This window comes from Lipophrys pholis (assembly GCF_963383615.2).
Source record: "Lipophrys pholis genome assembly, chromosome: 2".
NCBI lineage: Eukaryota > Metazoa > Chordata > Actinopteri > Blenniiformes > Blenniidae > Lipophrys > Lipophrys pholis.
The window spans coordinates 31,898,429-31,922,973 of NC_137636.1; the positions used below are offsets into that span (position 1 = coordinate 31,898,429).

At 42.6% G+C, this 24,545-nt stretch overlaps 2 protein-coding genes across 2 annotated transcripts; both read left to right on the forward strand.

Moving 5' to 3' along the window:
* The first annotated feature begins 498 nt into the window (after positions 1-498).
* Positions 499-4,874, forward strand: sec11a (SEC11 homolog A, signal peptidase complex subunit). The gene is made up of 6 exons (XM_080458167.1): positions 499-682; positions 1,007-1,116; positions 2,605-2,754; positions 2,942-3,061; positions 4,317-4,374; positions 4,471-4,874. The coding sequence occupies exons 1-6, from the start codon at positions 632-634 to the stop codon at positions 4,519-4,521; spliced, it is 540 nt and encodes a 179-aa protein (XP_080314293.1). The 5' UTR covers positions 499-631; the 3' UTR covers positions 4,522-4,874.
* Positions 4,875-7,894: 3,020 nt separating this feature from the next.
* LOC308106607 (uncharacterized protein) lies at positions 7,895-9,065 on the forward strand. Its single transcript, XM_080458454.1, has 3 exons — positions 7,895-8,124; positions 8,474-8,661; positions 8,793-9,065. Exons 1-3 carry the CDS (start codon positions 7,959-7,961, stop codon positions 8,844-8,846), a joined length of 408 nt encoding a protein of 135 aa, XP_080314580.1. The 5' UTR covers positions 7,895-7,958; the 3' UTR covers positions 8,847-9,065.
* Positions 9,066-24,545: the final 15,480 nt, after the last annotated feature.

Here is a 24,545-nt window from a genome sequence, read left to right on the forward strand (position 1 = left end):
TTTGGATTATTATTTATTTTGGATTATTATTATAATTATTATTATTATTACGTTTTCCATACTGTGCTTCTCCTACAATCTTTAACCAGTTGGAACCATTCAAATATCAAAACGTGCATCTTTTTCAGGACATTTCTGCTTTACTGTATGCTTTTTATATCTTTATCCGTTTCCAAATAAATCCCCAAAAATCTATGAAACAAAGTACCATACAAAGTGAATGGGAAAAGCACCTCATGGAGGATCTTCAGCATTACAGCTTCAGCATTCACACTGGAAATGCAAACCTCTAGTTACAGTTCTGTTCAAACAGACACATAAACTCTGTAAACTATTATTGACAAGTAAATTATGTGCAAGGCGATGCTATATGCTGCAAATCCTTCCTTGTTAAATCGTCATTTATCGCTTACAGGAAAGCCGCTGGAAACAAACGCGCTTCAGAAGCAGTGCGCGCTCCCGTGGACGGGAATCTGTTTGGCTGAGAAGCACTTTTCTCCATAACCCCGGCTCAGCGCACCCGGAAGATTCGAATGCAAGTGTCGCTGCTCGACCGTGCATCCATATGCTCGTGACTTTAGGCCTTTTTAATGTAATTTAGGTGCTTTTTGTAACCCTAGTATTCACCACAATGTTATCTTTAGACTTCCTCGACGACGTGCGTCGCATGAACAAGCGGCAGGTGTGTATCCGGGCGGACGGTGTGACGGCGCGGGGAGCTAACGGCGACTAGCCGCTCCCCGCTTCCTCCGCCGCCGCAGCCCGACTCTCCCTCCTCGAACAACTATTCTCCCTCCACAAACACACTTACTCTCCCTCCTGCCCGCTTCCAGTCACACTCCAGACGGTGTTTTACCCTGAGCGGGCGAAGGCGAGGGAGGCGGCGGTGTGGCCGGGGCTCGCAGCGGGCTCACGCGCCGCTCGCAGCTTCCTCCATCACCTCCAGGATAAAACACTCGGTCCACTTTCTTCTTCTCCTCACCGGGTTTGTTGGTGTGTTTTGCAGCTCTATTACCAGGTGCTGAACTTTGGTATGATTGTTTCTTCTGCCTTGATGATCTGGAAGGGACTGATGGTTGTAACCGGCAGCGAGAGTCCGATTGTTGTTGTCCTCAGGTAAGAAGGTCCATATGGTTCCAACTCACCCCTTCACCTTAGGATTTCAAGCTTCTGTCTACACCCAGATCTGGTTAATGTCTGCAACTCACCGAGGAGTGGATTCATAACCAAGATTCTAATAGCTGAGCACAAAACAAGTCCCAATACATGACTGGAATCCTGAAAACACACTTTACTTTGTCCACTTCTCACAAAAGTTAGTATTATACAGTATTTGACACACAATACAAACAATATACAAAAACATGGACAGCATTCTGAATAAAGTTCTTTATATATGAATCAGATACTTCAGCTGTTATCAGTCAGCGTCTTTTCTCTTTCATTTTCGCTTGACTGAGGAGTTTAAAACGTGTGCTGCCTTTATCCTAGTTGAACTTTTGTTTTTTTGTATTTTTTAAATCCATCCACTGTGGAACATCAGAGCTTTCATTCATATTCTATTAACAATGTGCTGAAATATTTTGGCAATCTTAGAAAAGACAGGTTTTTTGTTTTTGTTTATTTAGCCAAAAGTTAAGCTAAGCTCTGAGATGCAGTTGCTTTCTTGCTAAGAAATGAATCTTCAAAAGAAAGTTCAAGCAGTCGTAGACCTCAGGTCAAGGCCTTTTATAAATATCGCTATGCTGAGAATGTATAGAAATGTTTTATTATGAAATCCATTTAAAGTGATATCACACGTGCGGGGAGAACCTGCTAAATCCACTCGAGGCCCATCATACATTCATATCCACCACCTTCTTGCAGTGAGGCGAGACTGTTAACCACTGCACCGCCGTGCAGCCACTTGAAGGATAATATAGGCTGCAGTTTCAATTTCCTGTTGGACTAGAATGCACTGATGTTTTAGTGGCAGTAGAAGTAATGCTGGCATCACCTCTAAACTGATTATGGTCACTTTGGCTTTTCAAACTGATTTCACATCTTTATTTTTTATTATAGTTGGGTTTTTTTTCCCAGTTTAAAGGGGTCATATTATACAATTTGTCTTTCTTTTACTTTCACATTCGTCTTGTTGGTCCAAAAACATTGTATTCAAAGTTTATTTGCCCCAAATCCAGCTTTGACGATTCAACGATTAGTACTGTTGGAAAACCATTAAAACCTTAATTTTGCATAACATGACCCCTTTAACCGATTCTGGAAAATATCTACTTTTAGATTTTAAATCACTTCTTGATGGTTTGTGCAATTATAAATGGATTCCATGCCATATATGTGTATATATATATGTATTCCATATATGCAAATAGTCTAAAGAACCAAATGCTGCCCATAAACAGGTTGGAGCGTACTCTTTTTTTTAATTCTATAATATAGACGTCCTGTCAGAAACATCAAATTCTGATTGTATCTTAAAAAACACATTAAACAAGAGAGTTTGACTTTTTCCTGAGTCGCTCTCTGATGCCCGGCCACGTGTTTTCACACGCTGTGGTGTCAGTGGTATGGCCTGACTTTCCTCATGCGTGTCTGACCCTGCAGTGGGAGTATGGAGCCGGCGTTCCACAGAGGAGATCTCTTGTTTCTGACCAACCGAGTCGAGGATCCCATCAGAGTCGGGGAGATCGTCGTCTTCAGGATAGAGGGCCGAGAGATCCCAATAGTACACAGAGTACTAAAGATCCATGAAAAGTATGAGTCTCCCTTTCATCAGTCCATCCTGAAGTTTCTGTGTCACAAAGTCCCACATCTGTCTGTCAAACCTGAAAATGAAATTCTTTATATTGAATTCTATCAAAAAAATCTCCTGAATAGATTGTTCAGAAAACACAAAGTGCTTTTCGTTGTGGTCTCAAAATAAAACCCTCCTTGTTCACAGGGAAAACGGGGACATTAAGTTCTTGACCAAAGGAGACAACAATGCAGTGGATGACCGAGGACTGTACAAGCAGGGTCAACACTGGCTGGAGAAAAAAGACGTGGTGGGACGAGCTCGAGGGTGAGTGTCTAGAGGAATACAAATACGTGTGGATCTCTTATGTCGTAACCTATTCAATGTGGATGAAACGGTCAGCGGGTTTCAGTTTGAGGTGGACAATGAAGGCAAAACATTCCAGTCCATCCAAACCTGAAGCACAATAAATTTCCATTTTCCCGTCCCTGTCTTTAGCAGAGGACGTATGAAAGCTCCATTGGACCTTGAGACCTACTGGCTTGTCTTTTACATTCTCACTGTAAGATTTGAGGATTAGAGCTGATCTGTCATTAATTTCTATGGAAGAAGGCGGCTGATCCCTCAGCAGTGCTCGTCCTTGTCTGAGAGGGTGAGGAAGGACATGGAACTGTAAGGTGAAGGAAGGGTTTGCCCTCTGTTGACATCTAATGTTCCAACAGTTCCAGTAGGTTTTTCAGAATTGAAGCGACGTCGATGTTCCATGTTAGGATGTAGAGCCTCCAGAGTGGGACGCCATTTATCGTTTCACTGCTTCAGGCTTTATGTTCCTGCAGTAGCTGTGTTTACTTTGTGATAAAGAACAAGTAGAGGGACACAGTTTTGATTAAACACCGTAATATAAGCCGCTACTTCTTTTCACACACTTTGAATCCTGCTACTTTTTTACTGGTTGTTGAGCTTCATGCCTCCGGTACATGGGTGATGCGTTCAGGTGCATCACGTAACTCCAAACTTTCTTCTTTTACTTTTTTTTTTTCATTTAAATTTGGTGGGTGCGGCTTATATTCAGGTGGGCTCAATAGTCTGGAAATTACGGTAACTTCTACTCTCATCACTGATGTTGTTCTTCATTGCTTTGAAACCATATATGAGACCATCTCTAGAGTGATTTTATGATTAAAAATGTTTAGAAAAGGCTCGTTCCAGATTTGATTGTCATTTTCAGTAGCTGACATGCTCGTCGCTGATGCTTCTGTTGGTGGAGGAGAAGCTCATAAAGCCATAAAGCGCTTTGTAGATTTCTGTTGGACGCAGAGTCAAAGTGCAGGACGAGTCCACCGACAATTAAATCCACTCACTTGATGAAAAAATACCAAACGTCATGTTGACTGGCCATGACAGAACAGAGAGACTGTGGGTGTGTGTTGTCTTGAGTCCGAACTTCACGTTAGTCTTCATTCCCAACAAACATGAAACCAAAGTCGTGGATAAGAGTTGTGGATGGTTTGAGTTTTGGACGACAAAAATGGGATTTGAATGAAATGAGATTTCTTGACCTGAGCGTTTCTGCCTCCTCCAGGTTTGTGCCGTACATCGGGATCGTCACCATTCTCATGAACGACTACCCCAAGTTCAAAGTAAGATGGCGGCGGCTGCTGCTGCTCTGCTCTGAACCCATTGGGCGGGACTCCTGTCGGCTCGCCTCGCTCATCCTGTGTTTTTCCGTTCCGCAGTACGCCGTTCTCTTCATGCTGGGCCTCTTCGTGTTGGTCCATCGGGAGTGAGCGACTCCGGGGAGAAACCACGTCCAGGAAAACCTCCTTCATGCCTTTCAAAACAACATTAAGTTACACTTTGTCAAACCAGACTGGCTTTTTTCTACCATTTGTTCCAAGGTTTTGTAGAAATGTGGATAAAGGTGTTTTACATTTGAAAAATCCAAGCTTTAAAAAAACAAAAAAAACAACATTGTGCGGGAACTCGGTGAGTTTCAGTTGGAAGTCGGTCTTTCTTTGTAATCTTCAGAATTAAATCTTATTTCTCTCCCGTTTAGTCATCGTCTTTTGAGGAAGATACGTGAAGTATTTTATGACGCCTGCATATGATTGCTATTAAAATGTCAGATCTGGTTACCATCCATGATGGATTTTCTTTGAGCTTTGCAGGGTTTTGATTTGGTCCACGGTTTGTGTTCATGTATGAAATAGTCTTCACTCGTACAAGCTCTGCTTTGTCCTCTTTTCACCTTTCTGTTCCAACGATGAGCAACATCGCCTCTGGGAATCTCTTTGTCGAACCTTCTTTTGCAGCAGAATCTGTGTTTTGTACGTGTGTTGCTGTTGAATAGAGACTTGCATTGAATTAACCTTTCAGAGCATTGTTAGTAATCCAGATTAGTGTCCCTTCACACAGAATCCTAGACTAGTTTTTCAGATCGGATCTTTTCATACCACCCATATTTATAACGCGACAGTGTAAACATTGTTGCTCACACATTTTTGCTGTAAGTTGAAGTGTCAACAGCTTTTATGGTCCAAAAATCTTTTATATAAAAGTCACTTGAGTGTGGAGTGTTGTGTTTTTTTTTTTATATTCTATATTTTAACTAGATTAAGGTTTTTCACGAGTGCAAACGTGTGTTGAGTCTGCTTGTGGCGATGGGAGAACAATGTGGGAGGTTCTCCTTCTGACACGTAATCATACCGACGTATGGATCATCATGGAAGTCTTGCCATGGAGCCACTTGAAACCCGATCAAGACACTTGAACTTTGGCTGAAGCTGATTGCGTTTGGCGACGGTCTCAGTGAGACCGGACGAACCCTGACCGCGACGCCACTTCCTCACGCCCTCCTCCCGACGTATTTCGGCGTCCATGATTGATCTCCCTCGGTTGGTATTAGTCCTGGGCAAAGAAATGTGAAAATTAATGTGGCCTCCTTTGAACCCCGGTGATGCTTCGCGTTTAATGGCGGCGAGGCCTCGTTGATCCAGATCAAAGCGACGCCAAAGTTCTAATTGAATCCAATTTTGTTTTGATGCTTATTGCACACTTTCTGTGGATCCATTAAACCTAATTTCACAGCTGAAACACCCCCCACATGTCCACCGGTTATTTGATAGATCAAAACAAAGTTGTTGGTTAAAAACACCCAGTGATTCATAAGCAAGTTTCTCCCGAGTGTCCAAACGGTTTCAAACATCTACAAAAACACGAGGCTACGAGAAACTGAGAGCATTCTTTGATCTGTGAATCACTTGTTTCCAGCCGGATGCATGCAAACGCCTGCAGCTTGATGGCCGCCTCGATACATTTAGGCCGTAAACGCAGTGGAGCGCCGTCAGGCCGTCTTGTAATGAGACTGACATTCAGCTTTTTTTCACAATTCCTGAAATCACAAGTATGTGCATTAATGTCAGAGGTCGTTAAAAGAGCATGACGGAAAAGGCGGCGCTCTCCACCGTTTCTGCAACTTTAGCACCCTGAAGTGACGGAGAGGCCATCTGTCTTATCGGCTCTAAATTAGTGGCGAGTATCAGCAGGTCCTCTGGCCTCGGAGGACTGATGGTGATCACAGTAGCGTGCTGCAACTGGCCAAATGTCATGTTGCTTGTTGTGAGGGACCAGACCCAGCCCCGGCAGCGGAGGAGGATGGAGAGAGCGGAGGTGAAAATTGCTGTATGTATTGTACTACGGGGAAGCGCTGGCTGCCCCCTGTGACATTTTGCAGCTCGCACTACACAATTCACAACAATATTCAAGAAATTAGTTTAACCCCTGATAGTAAAGGTTTTATCAAGGCTTCACTTTATCAAGCAGATTCCCAACTTTTCTTCTTAAAGGGGTCATATCATCCAGTTTTTCAACACTTCCACATGGTCCAAAAACATTGTGTTCAAAGTTTATTGCCCCAAATCCAGCTTTTCTTTGATTTCCCCTCCATTTGAATATTGGATCATAGGAGCGACATTCAGAATCTGCTGTGTCTGTGTGAGCTGGACTGGCTCCGCCCACACATGCCCATCTTGGGAAGAGGAGGAAGTACTTCCTCTCATGGGTTTGATTTCTGATTGGCTCGTTGGAGTAACACGTTTTTTTAAAAAACTGAAACCAGCCAGAGAGAGAGAGGACAGACTTATTTTACTTCTGGGGCGTCAGTCCAGGCATGAGGACGATTATTACTCTTAAGTGCATTTTACATAAAGGAGTGACGACAAATGCAGGACTCGCCCACTTTGACCATACCTGTGGCTCAGTTGGTAGAGCGGTTGTCTCTCAACTGTAAGGGTTGCTCGTTCAATTCCCATCTCCCCCTGTCCACAAGCCGAACTGTCCTCGAGCGAGACACTGATGGACTGCATGGTAGCCTCCTCCATTGGTGTGTGTGTGTGTGTGTGTGTGTGTGTGTGTGTGTGTGTGTGTGTGTGTGTGTGTGTGTGTGTGTGTGTGTGTGTGTGTGTGTGTGTGTGTGTGTGTGTGTGTGTGTGTGTGTGTGTGTGTGTAAATGAATGAACCGTGTGAAGAGCTGCAGGAGCTGCTTTCATGATGGAAACGTGTTTTCTAAGTAAAATCCATTTACACACGAGAGGCTTCAAAATGAAAACAGCAGCTCGTTTTCTAGCTCTGCCGTATGAAACCATGAAAGAACATCATTCTGGACAATTTAAGAGCTGACAAAGCAAAACCACTGCTTTCTATTATATTAGTGGTTCAATATAAACAGAAAAATTATCCAAAAAGTATTGAAGTAAGTGATATTTACCTATTTAAAAATGAATTAAGCATTCACCCCACCTCCTCACCCAGTCTTATCATAAAGCCAGTAACTCAAGGAAATCAAATCAAACCTTAATTAATGACCCTGCGCGTTCGTACGTTTCCATTTATATAACTGGGAGGATGAGAAGACGGTTTCCACGCAAACTGTCCAGATAAATGGCATGGCGCGTAAATTACGTGTCACTGGCGAGGCTCCACTAACAAAACCTGAATAATGAGTCTGCTGACTTCATTCCAGTCAGTCCGTGGATCAGACTGATTGCAAAAAAAACAAAAAAAAAAAAAAAAAAAACAAGTAGTCGACACGCAACATCCCCACAGCCCAGCCCACGACAGGACAGCCTATAAAAGCCTGGTGCGTCTGAGCAAACCACGACCAGGAGCAGCAGGACAAACTTGGACCGTTTGCGCCCCGGAGGAGAGTTTCCACAGTCTGGAGACGATGAGAGGGTTCACACTGAATCACGTCTGCCAGTCCGGCTTATTCACCTCCCTGCTCTTGTTTTCCTTCGTCTCTTTCACCGCCGCGGTCAGTTTCGACCTGACTGAGCTTCGGAATAAAGTTGCAAAGATTAAAGTCAATCCAAGAGGCAATCTTTGGGCAACAGGTAAGATTTTATAATATATATATATATATATATATATATATATATATATATATATATTATAGTTTGAAGGGCTCAAACAAATTTTAGGGTTTAGTGATTTTTTTTTTTAATTAATTTTGTATTACTGCATTTTTTTTAAAATATATATATATATATATTTTTTTTTTTTTTATAGTTTGAAGGACTCAAACTAATTTTAGGGTTTAGTGATTTGTTTTTAAAATTAATTTTGTATTATTGCATTTTTTTAAATATATATATATGTATATATATATATATACATATATATATAATGTTGCTTTCTCTTGTCCGGTTGTGTCCTGATGAGAGCGTGTCTTTGCTTTGACAGGACATTTCATGGGGAAGAAGAGCGTGGTGGACGGCTCCCTGCTGCCCGCAGCGGAGGACCCGGGGGCGGGCGCGCTGGAAGCGGCGCTCCCGGCGGCGCAGAGCGCGCTGCTCGAGCTCTTCCAGGAGGTGCTGCGCGTGGCTCTGCAGGCGCAGCTGGATACACAAGGGAGCCGCTCGAAAAACCAGGTGAGGACCGCAACGTCCCTCCTTCTGCACATCACGGAAACCCAAACTAATCCAAGGGTCGTTTCTTTAACCTGTGCGTCGTGCGTCTTGTGTGCGCGCGCTCTCTCCCCACCTCTCTCTCTCTCTTCCAGGAGGCAAACTTGTTGATGAAGATTTTAGAAAACTACATCCAAAATAAAAAGTGACGGATGATCTGAGGTCCAGCGCTTCGTGGAATAAGATAAAGGAATAAGAGACAGTCTCCTGCTCATCATGATTGTATTTCACTGTACCTGTTATTAATCTGCAGCTCTTATTCCATACTTGCTGTAGTTTCTTTTCCATTCATTTGGATGACTACACATCACAATGTCCTGTCGTTTATTTATTTATTTATATTAAATAAAACATTGTTTTGCACTGCTTTGAATTTTGATGTGTGACACATAAACTAATCGAATTCTTTCACTCACCGGAGCTTATTTTTACAACACGACAGAAGTTGCGAGGAAATTTCCGTTGAACCCACACCACTCCGTTATTTATTGCTAAAATTAAAAAAAGAACATACAAATGTGTCGACGTCAGGCATCCCAAACTAACCATCAACAACTCCTGCCCCGCAGAAAGACAAAACAAAGTATTGCAACTGCAACTTCAGTGAAATGAAACCTCCTCCTCCTCCTCTTCTTCTTCTTCTTCCCTCCATCTGCGTCCAGTAGAGTGCCAGACTCACAGAGCTGTTATTGGGCCCATCACCTTGATTGTTCACCCTGAGAAATATTCTTTCCGTGCTTTCATGTTGTCAAAGCATGTCCAAAATAACACTTACGTAAACATAAATGTAGGCAGCTTACATAAATCACGTCTCTTAGTTTCCTGCACATGGAATCAATACTAGGCTGGTTTTCTGTCCTCTGCAGTCGAGGGATGAGAAAGAAAAGTTGTTTCGATCAATAGGGGTAACACACAGCGAGACGGCCCAAGCAGCTTCTTTGCCTCGGGCTCACGTGTAGTTTTATAAACGGGCTATTTCAATATTCCTCCCACAATTTGCGTGTCATGTTATTTTGAAACGGGTGATGTGCTGCATTCAAGCAGGCGGCTGAACTCCAGGAGAGTTTACTCAGTTGAGGTGAGGTGAGTCTTCTGTGGACTTGGTATCAGAGTCAACCCACTGATTGGAATCTGTGAAGGAGAAAAATGAATCGTGGTCAAATTGTTGCGCAGAACCTCAGACCGTTCCGCCTCCCTGCGAGGCTCGGGGTGTTCGCTGACTCGTCTTATCTTCACAGGCAAATTGAGTGCGGAGCCACAGAAATGTGTTGAAAAGAGAAGGTGCATTCATTGTTTGAAATCGGGTCAACAGAGGTTCATAACCTTGCTTTTTGTGCCGGACCGCAGAATTTTCAAAATACAAAAAATGTACTTAAGCCTTTGTGTCGTTCTTTTAAACCTGACCTGATTCTGTGTCATTATGTCACCTCAGACGCTCATTCTCACCCGAGATTAGTTTTCCAAACAAGCAATGGGGGATCTTTATATTTCCAGGGGCAGAACATTGCACACAAGTAGGTTAGTAAGCTGGAAAAATGTTTAAATAACCAAGCCAGCTCAATAGGTTATGGGGGAATTTAAACCTGAAAAGCTCTCCCACACACATTCAAAACCTTTATTACCAGAAGGTACTTCTGTTTGATAATGGGGGTTTTTCTTTCTGACTAAAAATGTGAGCGTGCTGTCAGCAGACGTCTCGTAATCGTATTTACAGATCGTATCATTTCAGGTTCACCTGCATAAAGCATCTTCTTCTTCATCCTGATTTATTTCATCCTACAGAGTGCCACTAATGTGCATGTCCAAACATGTAGTAGCAGTTGAGGAAGATGTTTCCAGATCATTGGAGCCGAGATCTCCCAGGACAGAAGCCTTCACGCTACGGGGGGGGAAGGATTTATTCAATTAAGCATCTGGGTGTTTTCTTTGAAGCGTCTCCATTCATCACGGAAACATTTAATTCCCTGAAATGCTTGGATTTATATAATAATCCCTCTTTTTGGCAACTCATGGGAAGATGATCTGAAAAGAAAATTGTTATTCCTGAACAGATATTGATTCCACTCAAACGTTGACGTTACTGACGTTGGCATTATTCCATGTTAGTCCATCCAAACGTTTTCTATCCTACTTTATGCAGCTCGGTTGCAGGTTGCAGGACCTTCAGGAATCCATCAGCGGACACTGAGGAGACGCCGGTCAGACAAGGTCAATGTGTGATAGAGGAAGTTACTCACACACACACACACACACACACACACACACACACACACACACACACACACACACACACACACACACACACACACACACTTTGGAGACACCAATTGTCCTCAGCACACAGGAGGTGTAAAGCATTTCAAAACAACGGCTGTAATTCCAAACAAACTCTTCAGCCTGTTCATCACGATTCTGTGATTAACAGAACAAGGCAGAGGAAAGATCCAGCAGAACCAGAACTGAATTCTCTCCCGACTCTGCTGCCATCTGGAAACTTCAAGTAAAGCGATTTCTGAACAGTGCAATTTGCAAAACCCAGACGGGAAAGTATCGATCATTCGGTTTGATTTGCCAAAAGAATAGTTAAGTTGCTCGGCTACAGTTTTTTTGTTTCATAAAATCTTTGTCTGTTTTTCTGTTGCTGTTTGGAGGAGATGGATCCAAATGATGTTTCTATTATCCTCCAACAACAGCCATTGTTTCTGACCACAATACAGGCTCCCATAGGAACGTTTGAAAAATAGAGTAGGAGGCACATGAAGGGGACCTGAGGTTCGTTTCATAAGATTAAATAAAGCAGTTATGTTCTGCAGCGAACAGGATGAATTCCAATCACTGGACACGAGGTTGAGGAAGAGATGGAGAAACATCTGACCTGATGGCAGCATGCAGACGTTCATTCATTCATTCATTCACTTGTTAACCCGTCAGTGAGCCTGAGGGCCCGTCTCTGTCTGTGTCCCTACTGTTTTTTTTCACAGTTCTGTGTTTTCAGTGTATCTGTGTGTATTGCCAGATGGCCTCTCCTGCTGCACACCAACCTACTTACAGGTACCAATTAAGTCTCATTTGACCTTTTGACCTTTTGAATTAATTACTCTCAGACTGTGTGCAGCATGGCACATAAGGAGAATCGGGAGGGACTAACATTCTGATTGTTACAACCAAGAATCCTGCTGTTTTTCTTTTTTGAACTTTTTTTGACGTGCCATCTAGAGAAGAAAGGGATTCTTTATGATAAAGCCTATGAACCTCAAGTTTGGAAGCTTTCCATAAATGTTTTAACTTCCGACAACACTTCCTAAAGTGATGATATCCAGGGGCAGTAAGACAAACGTTCTGCTGTGTCTAAAATAGATGTTCTTGACTTCTAAAAACTTCAACATGGCGGCAAACAAGTCTGAGAACCTTTCAGCAGCAGCCTGGTTCATGATCCATCTTTGGTTTTCGGAGGCAAAAGGTAAAATGAAAGTTTAAAACACATATATAAAAGTCGTACTCTGTGGTTATGAGAGAATTCCACACAGTCCAACACAATACAAAGGAAAACCACCAAACTACTGAATTGATTTATCTTCACTTTGTATAATCAGTCATGAAAACTGGTACAAACTTTATCAGCCTTCAGCCGGAGGTCAAACTGGGTCTTTCAGCTCATATTTACTTCTTCACTACTTCAACTGAAACTGGGTTTTCTGTCAATGGAGGATGTGCCATCCAGTGTTTTTCTACTGTGACTTGATAAATGATCAAGTCTTCATCTTTTATTATCATATCCTTTTAATGAGCTGCAGCTGATCTCCTGCAAGTCATTTGTTTCTTCAACTTGCTTTCTGGACCATTTTGTCTATTTGTGATCAGAAACGGGTCTAAAACAGATTCAGTGTTAATTTGACCAAACATGTCTGATGGTTTCACCAGTTCAGTTCTCCCGTCATCAAGTGATGTCCGTGAGCGGTTTAACATGGAAACATCGTATTTTTGTTATAGATGAGAAATTATCAGTGTAGAGTTAGTTAAACCCCACTAAATTAAAGCCAAATCTAATCTAATCTACATTGTATGTTGACGAAGTTTAACTTCGACTCGTTTCCACAATCTGATAATGTCACGAGTTGAACGCCCAACGTGCCAGAAGTCATCGGGCTTTATGTCGTACAACCTCTGGTTTTTCTCTCACCTCTCAACTTGATCTATTTCCCCTCCATGTTGTCGCCTCAAGAAGAGCAGAATTATTACCCTCAGGTAAGTTGATGCATAATTCAGGCAGTGGACGTATGGAACGTCAGCAGAGGTGCCTCAGCGCCTCCTAGATGTCTAAACTTTACTCTTGTTTACCAGAAACTACCTCGACAAACCTCCTCTTCAGAAAACCAAGACTGTCTGACTTTTGATTGAATGCTCCAATTAACTCTCAGATAAGTAATCTTACAGGAAACAGCCCCACAAAAGCAGTTTCTGTCTAACAAAGACAGCAGCGGCACATCACATGTGTTTCATTCATTCATTGTTGCCCGGGGACTGTGTTCTCTTATTACTTATTCAGGCCAAACCTGAATAATTCACATAGTCAAAATAAAACAATACGTTTGTGGGGATGATCTTCTCTGTTGCTTGTTCATCAGTCTTCCCCTGTTAGGGCCTGAGCAGAAGGAGCTATGACACACTGCCACCCTCTGGCAGAGCACCCTGCTACACACACCAGACATGTCAGCTTCTAAACCGCTCAGATTCTACAGGAAAAGAAAAGGAATATTAGATAAATACAAGAATATATATGCTGCTGTCTAAATTCATATCCGGCTACCTCAAAGGTTTATTCTGATTCTCTATCTTTTCATCGGTTACCATGTTCAAGTGAACAGTTTGTAGGAATGTATTTCAGTACATGAATTAGTTTATATTCCACATCTTCACATGCATGTTTTACCTTGTAAATCCAAAATGTTGCAGATCTTTGTCAGTCATGGGAATTTAAGTAAACAATGTCTCTGTGTAAATCAACATTAATCGATCAAGGTTGTAACTGTATGAAAATGCCCCTGGAGTCTCCCTTGAGCACACTCCAAAAAATATTTCAAGGACCTTGTAAATGTAACAGTTATATAAAGGTATTCTTGCTTAATAAAACTGCTGAATATCATAATGATGTGTATTTGGGTTGACTATTTAGAAATTCATATGTAAAATTCAAAGGTAAATATTTGCTAAAATGTATATATATATATATATATATATATATATATATATATATAAATAATATTCATTAAAGACAATACTTGGTCCTGAATTGCAAAGGAGTGAAGTAACGGCGACGCTGTTTGAATTTATATGCAATATCAATCTGTACCTCAGGATCTAAGACGCTCTTAACTCCTACATGGTGGTAATAACAAAAGACTATAAATAGAAAGGCAGCAATGTGCCAGGTGGCGCCCAACCTGCCCAAAACACAAAAGCAGAAGAAGAAGAAGAAGTTGGAGAGCAGCTGGTTTGGGAGGGAAAGACAAACTTGGAAAACGGCCGGAGAGACGGAAAACTTGAAGGAAGAACGCAGCAAGTCGTCAGCTGTTGGCAAAAACTGGTTTGTGACTGGATCGGGACGGCAAGTCAGGGGGTAGGGGGGGGATGACGACGAGGATGAAAAGCAGTTTGGTGAATGGTCTGTAGATACAACTAAAGGAAGGCAAGGTAGAGACAGGCAGGAGGGAAGAGTCAGAATAGTAAGAGAAGCTGAGATGGAGACAGTTCAGAGGAAGACAGGAGAGACGGTCAGAAGAGGGTTCAGAGAGAGGAATGGAAAATAATACTTAGATTTAGAGAGGAAGACAAACATATTAATATAAGCCCGGTGGTGATGTCTAGGGAATTGAAAAAGAAGCAAGGAGAGATAGTGACGGCTAAAACACTGAGGGACCTGTTGATAGTAAATGTAACGGAGGCACAGAGGAGAAAAGCATTGTCGACGGAAAGTATTTGTAAAAAGATGATCAGTGAAAAAAGAATTCTTTGAGAGAATAAAGTAATCAGAGCAGGAATAACGGGGATTCCTATCGATAAAGATTTGGAAAGGATCAAACGGAGTATTGTGGGGGTGAAGTGAGCAAAGTAAAGATACTGCAATAAACAATAAATGGGGAATGGATGGCCAGTTTGCTTGTTCTGCTTGAATTCCAGGTTAAATGTCAAAGGTATGGACACATTGCAGCAGTTTGTCGGGGGAAACAGAGATGCCCCAAATGTGGAGGTGAACATAAAATCAAGGAACGCAAAGAAGGGGCAAGGGATAAATGTTGTAATTGTGAGGGGCAGCACAGGGTGACGTTTGGTGGGTGTGAGGTGAGGAAGAGGGCAGTAGAAACTGAGCAAGTGAAAGCAGTTAACAACATAAGCTATGCAGAAGCAGTGAGAAGGGTGCAAAGACCAAATGGAAAGGGGGGTGACACTGGGAACATGAGCGTCAGAGCAGAGGAAGGCCGGGTAGAGAGGACCAACACGGAAATATCAATTGATAAGCTGATGCTGTTCATGGCTTATGTAATTAATTGCACGGATCAAGTAACACACAAAACGGAGAAGATTAAAATAATCGTGAGGGAAGCTGAAAAGTTTTGGGGAATGAAAGGTATAACCTGGGAGCAAATCAACAAAAGACTTGAGACAGACGGAAAACTGGAAGTGATAAAGCAAGCTGTTAATTCTAGAATGGAACGCCAGGAGTCTTGTTGCAAACGGACAAACACTTAAAGGATTTGTAAGAGAGTTTAAAAAGAAACCAGAAGTAATATGTGTTCAAGGAACCTGGCTCAAGTCATCCTTAGATTTTGTGATTTAAGGATACAATAGCATCCGTAGAGGTAGAGGGCAGGGTAATGGAGGAGGGTGTGTAATATTTGTCAAACAAGGGATACAATACAGAGTCTTGGGTAAAGGAGCAGGGTTGGAGTATATAGCTATTGAGATTTGGACAAAAGACTTAAATAATAAATAGTACATTTTTACAACCCATATAGTAGGTTAAGAGTATAATTGTTGGATGAGCTAGTTGGACATGTAGGGGGGAAAAGTCAGATGGTGTGGGGAATTGAATGCACCCAGTACATTATGGGGGAGCGGTAAAGTGATTGAGGAGGTAATGGAGAGTAAGAATGTAGTATGCTTAAATGATGGGAGTGGCACAAGAACTAATTGCAGATTGGGTTCAGAGTCCGCTGTAGAGCTTACACTGGTGTCAGATTCACTTGTGATCAGAGAAACAGCAGCTGGTAGTGGTCACTATCCTATTACCACTGGGTCCCGCGTGGGGCCGGAGACAACTGTCAACCAAAGAGTGGATACATGGGCATTTGCAAGTGCGGACTGGGAAAAATGTGAATATATATGTGGCAAGGAAATGAAAGCAATTGACACTAAAGAAGACGTTGATAAATAAAATCTTTCTGTTTGTGATGCTATTGTAGATGCAGCGAGGAAGTCCATTCAGATGAAGGGAGGGAAGCACAAAAAGACGATTGTCCCATGGTGGACAAAAGAGTGTGACAAGGCAATTAAGGATCAATTTAAAGCTTTTAAAGTTTTGAAAAGAAATCACAGTTTTCAGAATCTGATTGCACTTTTTATGACAGGCCTTACATTTGCCAGCAATCTCTTATATTCAAAGAAAGCATATTGGAGATCATTTTGAGACTCGGCGGGAAGGGAGAAAAAATTAGGGAAAGTTTGGGGAGTGATAAAAAGAATGAATGGGATTAAAAGAGAATATGGATATCCAGTGCTGAAGGGTGGTGGCAGGATAGCAGTAAAAGATTGAAGAGGAAGCAGCGATGCTGGTAAAGGCTTTTGGAAAAATTCACAGTTCAGAGAAAATTAATGATGAAGGGAAACGAGGGAGGAAAACTACAACGAGAGAAAAGGAGGAATTGGGGCAGTTTGAGGAAGATAATAATGATTTATTAAGCAAGGCGTTTACAAAGGAAGAGCGAAATCGAGCACTAAACAAAACTCCGGGAAAGGATATTTTATTGGGATTATACAATAAAGTGTGGCAGGCTGTGGTAGTTCCAAGTCTAGGGAATTATTGACCGAATGCTTTAACATCCAACGTCTGTAAGGTAATGGAAAAGATGGTGAATGAAAGGTGGACGTATTATGTAGAAAAGAAAGGGTACATATCCAAAGTGGTTTCAGAAGAGGGAGAAGTACTTTGGATCCATGTTTAGAGCACGAGGTGAGAAAAGCACAGATAAACCGAGAAAGTGTGGTCGCAGTAGTTTTAGATGGAGAGAAGGCAGATGATATGATGTGGGTGCAGGGCTTATTAATAAAACTTTGGAGATTAGGGATTAAAGGGCATGTGTACAGGTGGGTCAAGGATTTTCTAAGTGGGCGGTGTATACATGTGAGATTAGGAAATAAATATTCAAGGAAAATTATTTTTGAAGATGGAACATCTCAAGGGAGCATAGTGAGTCTACGGTTGTGTTCTATAAAGATAAATATAGATTTAGGGGGATTTATGGGGACTTTTCCTACAAATGAGTAACATTACATACATAATAGGCCCATGCAATTGCATTAAGACTGACGTACCCGACATGACGTGTTTTAAATGTAAAGGGGAATATAATAACACGAGCCCACCACAGTGTCCAGCCAGAGGACGTGCTTTGACCTACCTCCTATCTACTTTTTAAATGATCCCATTTTTTTGAGACCTGCATGGCAGTCACCTGCCCCTCCAGCCCCATCTCCTTCACCTGCCTGTACGTCAGAATTAGCGTCATTTGCCATACCTCGCTATAACGGAAGTTTTTCCTTGCAACTATGCTTACTCCCAGCCTTGTTTCGCCGTATTCCTCTTCCTCTTTACAGTTGTTCAAGGCAGAATATTGCCTTTTGTAACTTACTTGATCTGTTCCCTTTTTCCGCCATCGTGATTTTCCGTAAACGCTCAGATGAGCCAGTCCCTTTAAATGCTGTCGCCTCAAGGAATTGTGGGGCAGCATGAGCTCGCCTCCTTTGCTAAAGGATGCATCGGTGGTTCCTAAGCTAAAGGAGGCTCTAAAGGAAGCAACAAGCCTCCTTTCCTTTGCTTATTGAGAATTCGGACAGTCCTTATCATGGCCGCCACACAAAACACTTCTGGGGTGAAGGAAAAGTCGATAGATAGATAGATAGATAGATAGATAGATAGATAGATAGATAGATAGATAGATAGATAGATAGATAGATAGATAGATAGATAGATAGAGGGGACAATTCAGACGTACCAAGTTTCAGGTTTTCCTCATGTTGCATGTCTTGTTTCCTGTTTAATTTTGAAATCACTCACCATCTTGTGTGCCTCACCTCATGTTTTCAATTAACCAATGATCTTCTCCCTCTGTGTTGTGTTCCACCCGTGTCTCATCTTGTCTGAGTATTTAGTCTGTGTTCTCCTGTCCTCCTGTGCCGGTTCGTATGTCTTTGTCCCAGCGACACGGTGTTGTGGACTAGTTGAACTTTATCTTCTGGATCTCCACCCAGATCTAATTGACTTCATGAACGAGGATTAGTTTACCAAAGTTATTGAAGAACAAGACACATTTGATCCTGCGCTTGATCTCGTTCTCAGTCTCGAGTTTAATCTGGACTTTAATCTTGAGATTGAGCCTGAACTGGAGCCAGAACCGCAACCTGGATGCTCTAGACCAGTCACATCCCCCCAGGGGGACCTCGGTCCTTCAAACCAGAGCATCTCCTGCAACTCACAGCCTGTTGTGGTTCTGTAAGTAAAACTAAGGCTCTGTTTACATGACGTTTCACGTGACAATACCTAATCCGCCATAAAAAAGTGGGGGCGTTTACCCTGACTCAGTGAGCAAAACTCTTCCATTACGTTTTGATGTTTTGCTCCCAGAAGTAAGATGATCAATGGAATGGAGGACATCATAGAAGTAGAGTGCTCAATATTTTGAGTTTTTTTTTTTGGCAAGCTATCTACATACACCTAAAATCAAGAATATATTGATAGAGTGACACTGAAAAGCTAATCCATGCATTTACTTCCAGAGTAACTATTGTAACTCCCTATTATCAGGGGGTCCAAGTCACTGCTTAAAAAGTCTTCAACTAATTCAAAAGATCTTAAAGAACTGCTGGTCCCATATCTCCCCAGAGGAACACTTGGTTCTCAGAGTGCTGGCTTACTGGAGGTTCCTAGGTTTTCTAAAAGTAGAATGGAGGCAGAGCTTTCAGCTTTCAGGTTCCTCTGATGTGGAACCAGATCCCAGTTTCAGTTAAAGAGTCTGACACAGCCTCTAATTTGAAGGTTAGGATGAAGACTTTTCTATTAAAGTTTACAGTGAGAGCTGCTTCAGGACACCTGAGACCATTTTCTAGTTAAGCTGCCAGAGGTTAAGACTGCTGGAGGACCTAAACTGAGGTTCTTTCCTTTTTTATTCACCACTATTACATGTCACTAACATTTGCCTTTCTCTCCTGTAGTCCGTGCTCTCAACCTCCCTGCCGGATGTCTGACAGTGGAGCTGAAGGTGGATTGAAGCCTCCTGTCCTGATCAGTCTTCACAGAGTTGATCTCTCTCTTATCTATCTGTCTGTCCTCTCCTCTGTCCTCTCACCCCAACCGGCCAGCAGAAAGCCGCCACCTCTGAGTCTGGTTTCTGCAGGTCTCTTAAAGTACCCTGTGATTGTATATAAAATAAAGAACTATGACATGCTTTATGATGGTTTTATTCTTTTAAAGTTGTCATAGGTATTTGTTGAAAGTTTGTCATGGACATTTCCCCCTTTCCTGCTGAAGAAACTAGTTATTCTCCATTCTTGTCATTTGTTTTGCTTCATGCAGCCACACATTGTCACTGGATGAATGAAGTAGGCAGATCAGTTTGGTAGCTGACCTCTGACCTCTGACCCTGACCTCTGACCCTGAGCTTCACTGTGATTACAGCTGCAGTGTGTTGCTGAAATAGGCTCAGAGAGAGTTAGACAACTCAGTCAATCATGTACGCAGCAGGTGTATACAGAATAAACTTATGTTACATGGCTCGCCGACAATTTGAGATATAAAAAGACACAGGCGCAGTGATGTGAAATGTAAATGTAATACAGAATTTAGAATAGAGCAGAGTGAAGTTAGATGAGACACTTTTCTTATTTTGACCTGAAGGTAAGGAAATATGACAAATAGACATCCTGAAATAATTCTACCTTGTTTCATTGTCAATAATTCCTTTCTAGTCATACATTATTGCCTCAAATAGCAATGTTTTCATTTCTTTGCAGAATTGTTTGTAGTGATTCCCTCTGAGCCTGGAGATCACTCAAAGGCTGTTTTCATGATACTTCAAAAGAAATTCAAGATCTCCTTTCTAAGTATTCTTCCCCATTCATCATGAGAGTGAATCTTTTCTTTCTAGGCTGTTTTTAGAAATTGAATGTGGAATAGGATGGTTTTTTCTCCTTCCTCAATCCACTTGGCTCTGGACCTAATAAATGCACTCTGAGCTTTATTCAGATACAATCTACCTAGATGTACCTTCCAGTGTACTTGTGCTTCCCAGAACTGGACATGACCCATGAAGCCATAACGTAACTTTAGCCACTGACGTCATTCTGCCTTTTAAATATGGCGGCGACCGTAAACAAGCATGTCGGCAACCACAAACAAGTATGACGGCACCCATATGCCGCCATTATTTGATACCGCACTGGCGGGGTTTCAATTCTGGAGAAGCAAGGTCGCACTGCGGATCATGTACTCTTGCCTCCCACCGACAGTGGCGCTGTGATTGTGCTTTGGAACAAAATGGCGGCGACCTGCAGGAAGCGGCCATATTTCATGTACTACCGCCTCCCACCGAGAGTGGCGCTGTGGTGGTGATTCGGAACAAAATGGCGGAACAATGTGGCGGCGATCAGTGGGAGGCGGTAGTACATGAAATACTGTTTCTCAGTGATGCCCCCTTGAGGTTGATAGCTTTTCTACAGCACAACTGGTTTTCAGTGCTGCACCCTGGAGGCTCCGAGGTTTTCTACAGCACAACTGGTTCTGAGTGCTGCCCCCTGGAGGTTTATAGGTTTTCTACAGCACATCTGGTTCTCAGTGCTGCCCCCTGGAGGTTTATAGCTTTTCTACAGCACAACTGCTTCTCAATTACTACAGCATAAATGGCTTATTAGACCACTCCTGCAAATCACTTCTCAACTGTTGAAATATTTTACAGGCTTGGGGATCGATTATAAAATATTTTGAGAATTCTTTACTATATAACTTGCTCATAAACAAGTGCAAAGTTACCCGTCTCTTGGACTGAAGATTAATTTAAATACTATAGTATTGTGTAGTTAGCCTGGAGCTTCCATGTTAGTTTCATTATGTCTTGGCAAAATATTGGTCATCCTCAGCTTAGAGCAACTTTGACCTTTACAAGGATAATAAATTGAAAAAGTGATGTCATTTCAGGAACTTGGCACACTCCCAAAAAGCAGACACTTTCGCTGCACCACCATCAGCCCAGAATTTAAATCTGGGGTCTGCCCTGCCTGGCTGGAAGTCATCATTACCAAAAAGCGGTGTCTGTCCAAGCATAGGAGAGCGTTTTGACGGCTTCATGCGATTCACCCAACCAGTCAGTTCAACCAACTTCTCTCTGGTCTAATAAGTGATATCAGTGCCTGATAAAGTGAGGTGGTATTTGTGATTGGGATCAACAGAAGGGAAAAGTGCCTTTCAAACCTCTTCTCCACTGATCAAAAGAAAGAATCATAAGAATTATGGCTTTTTTTGTCTTCAATCTTTAATCTAAAGATGAAATGATGGATTTCAAACTAAAGAAGAAGAAAATTCAGCAGAACCAACTTTCTAAATGGATGCGTGAGCAGGACAACATGGTTACTGCTGGAAAGGATGCAGTCCAACTGAGACACGTCTGCCGGGAGTCTCTCTCACTAATTGTCCTCCGACTCCTCCGACTCCTCCTCTGCCTTCTGGGTTAGTCACAGGGAGGAAGTAGCACTGTGCTTTTCCCCATCCCCTGCAGCCATTCCTGTATGTGGTGTTCTTCTGAGGGCGCAGCTGGATCTCCTTCTCTTTGCTCTCGCTGCACTCCAGGATCAAAGAGGATACCTGGAACACACCACCACACAATGAGAAATGGACTTTTAAAGGTCAAATGTTGTTGGTCCTGAATTTCAGCCATGAGAACATCTTGGACTTCTGTTGTTGAAAAATCGTACAAGGCTGGGTTTGGGGAAATACACCTTGAATACGATGTTTCTGGGTCTACTTCCGGCTAATGCCGGGGAGAAGATCCGTGTTGCCGGATTGGGCGGCTTTCTGCCCAATTGACCTTCCCATGTATTGAAGCTGCAGCTCAGGAGGAGATCTTACCTGAGTCACCGGCTTTTCCCCACCCCCTGCAGCCATTGGACCAGGTGATGTGAGCCGGCAGACGCAGCTGGAGCTCCTCATCTCCTGGCGTCTGTGTTAAAGCAGTAGGAAGAAAAGTTTAGTATCCTCACCAGCAGTTGGATGGAAACTCTGAGAGGTGAAGCTCAGCCCTGACTGTAGTGAGTCTCACTCAAGAGCTGCTAATGTCAATGGCATCCCTGTTATTTGTCTCAGGCACAGTGTCTTCTGGCTGATAGTCCAGCTCTCTCTGGTTGCGAGGATCTAGGAGGGACACACTTGGTTCCATGTTATACAGACGTCAGAGGTCCAGCAACTTTATATTATTCAGTTTTTCAATTCACACAAAGTGTATTTCCCAAAATCCAGCCTTGGTCCTGAATTTCAGTCAGTCTAAAAGTCTCTAGCTCCAGCTAAGTAACACATTCAGACGCACAGTATTTTAAACTACTTTGGTTGAATGTCTTGTTACAGTTCCTTTGTGGTGGATGTTCATCCAGTCCGACAACCTGCCTGCTTCTCCGCCTCCGCATAGAGAGTTTGATCTCCTTGGACCACCTTGGTCGAGAACACCAGCAGCAGGATGAGGACAGGACAGCCCACCCCACTACTGTCCTTGAACTTTTACGTCCGTCTCCGGACCGGGTTGGTCCGAACCAGCCTGGGGTGACCGACGACACCTTGTCACATGGATCCATTCTGCTTTTCCTTTCACCTGCAGGGCTGTTCTCGTCCCCACCAGCATCTGGTGTGGACCTTTTTTGTCTAGGAAACAAAGACTCAGACAGACACTTGATGAATACATAATCATAATCATCCAGGCTTCGGCAGTCTCCTGGACACCTGTAAATGAAACTCACATATGTAGTCACATAGTCCCCAGTCCGTTGTCGAGTCGTCAGTTTTAAGAAATGGTAAATCAAGAAAATACAGCCACATGGTTCACTTTGGACTGCTGTGTGAGTTCATAGCTTTCAGTCACGTCCACAATGACTCTAACCTTCCTTACATCAGTTTTTATATTTTGATAAGAGCAGTTGAGGTTGGTGGTGTGTGCGCGTTCGTATGAGTGTTTATATTTTATTTCACTGTTTTTATTGTATGTGAAGCACTTTATATAGCACCTTTTCATACAAAAATATTGCAGTGCAAATAAAGTTTGATTTGTGTTTATCTGGGTATTGGGTCATTTCCTTCTTTGTTTGAATTATTTTGTGGTGAGAAGCCCAATCAGGATTGTGATAACCAACAGGGTGATCAGGCCTGTTCAGTTACCCCAACCCTGAAATACTTTCTTATAGCATCTATGACGTTGACTCTACAAAAACAAACACACAAACAAACAAACAGATAATTGTCAATGCTAAATATTATTAAATTGTCAATCCCTGGACGATTTGGATATTAATTGGCATTGTTCATGTTCTGTCCTTAATGTGTGGCTCAAGGACGGACACATGGAGGAAAAGATCATTTTCCAAACAGGACGACCACCAGGCCACAAGCCAGCCCTCGAGTCTTGTGCACACCCCTTTATGAGTCAACACTGACCTCTCTCAATCATCATTAAGAGAGAAAACGTAATTTCTTTCCGCACTCCCTGTATCTCAGTAGCAGCAGTATTCAATATGTGCAAGAGTGCATGTGGCACGTAAACGAAACAATCGTGTGCAAGTACAATGGGTGAGGATTTATCAATCATAATGGCAACAGCAGCCACTGATCTTAAAGCCGAGGACCACTGGGGAGATAGGAAGAGTAATAATTGACAGGATGGCATGTGCTCCATGTTTCTGCACCACTATCCCTGTTGCTACACCCTCCTTTTCATGCACGTGAAGATGGAACAGCTGATGATGGTTTCAGCTCCAGCTTGGCGGACTAACGCTTGGTTAAGTTTCTGAAAGGCTTCCTGCATTTCAGCCGTCCACTCTGGATGCAGCTCTCAAGACAGAAGCCCTCCAGCTGCAGATACCTCAGTAACACGTTACCGGCATCACTGGTACTGAGACGTCTTTATATTATATTAACTCTCAGATTGCTTGTTACTAAAAAAAAAAAGTGGTCATATAACACGTTACTATTTCTAAACCAGTAATCAGATTAAAGTTACTTGTCCAAGTCACTGTGCGTTACTATGGTAGCGTCCAGCACGACTCCACTCTCAGCCAATCACACTTCAATAAACCTTAACGACTCGGAGTGACTTGATGACGATGGTTGGTTCCAATTCTTTTGTTACCTGAACACTGCAATAAGCCCCCACCCTTTTCTAAATCAATCAATCAATCAAAGACTTTATTTGCCCCCAGAAGGAGCAGGCAGTGCAAATAAATAGACAAAAAAAGCCTCGTTTCCACCGCACAAAAGTGCAGGGAAGGAACGGAGCGGTTCGGAGCGCTACGTCAAAGCAGACCCCCGTTAAAATGTAGGCAGAGTT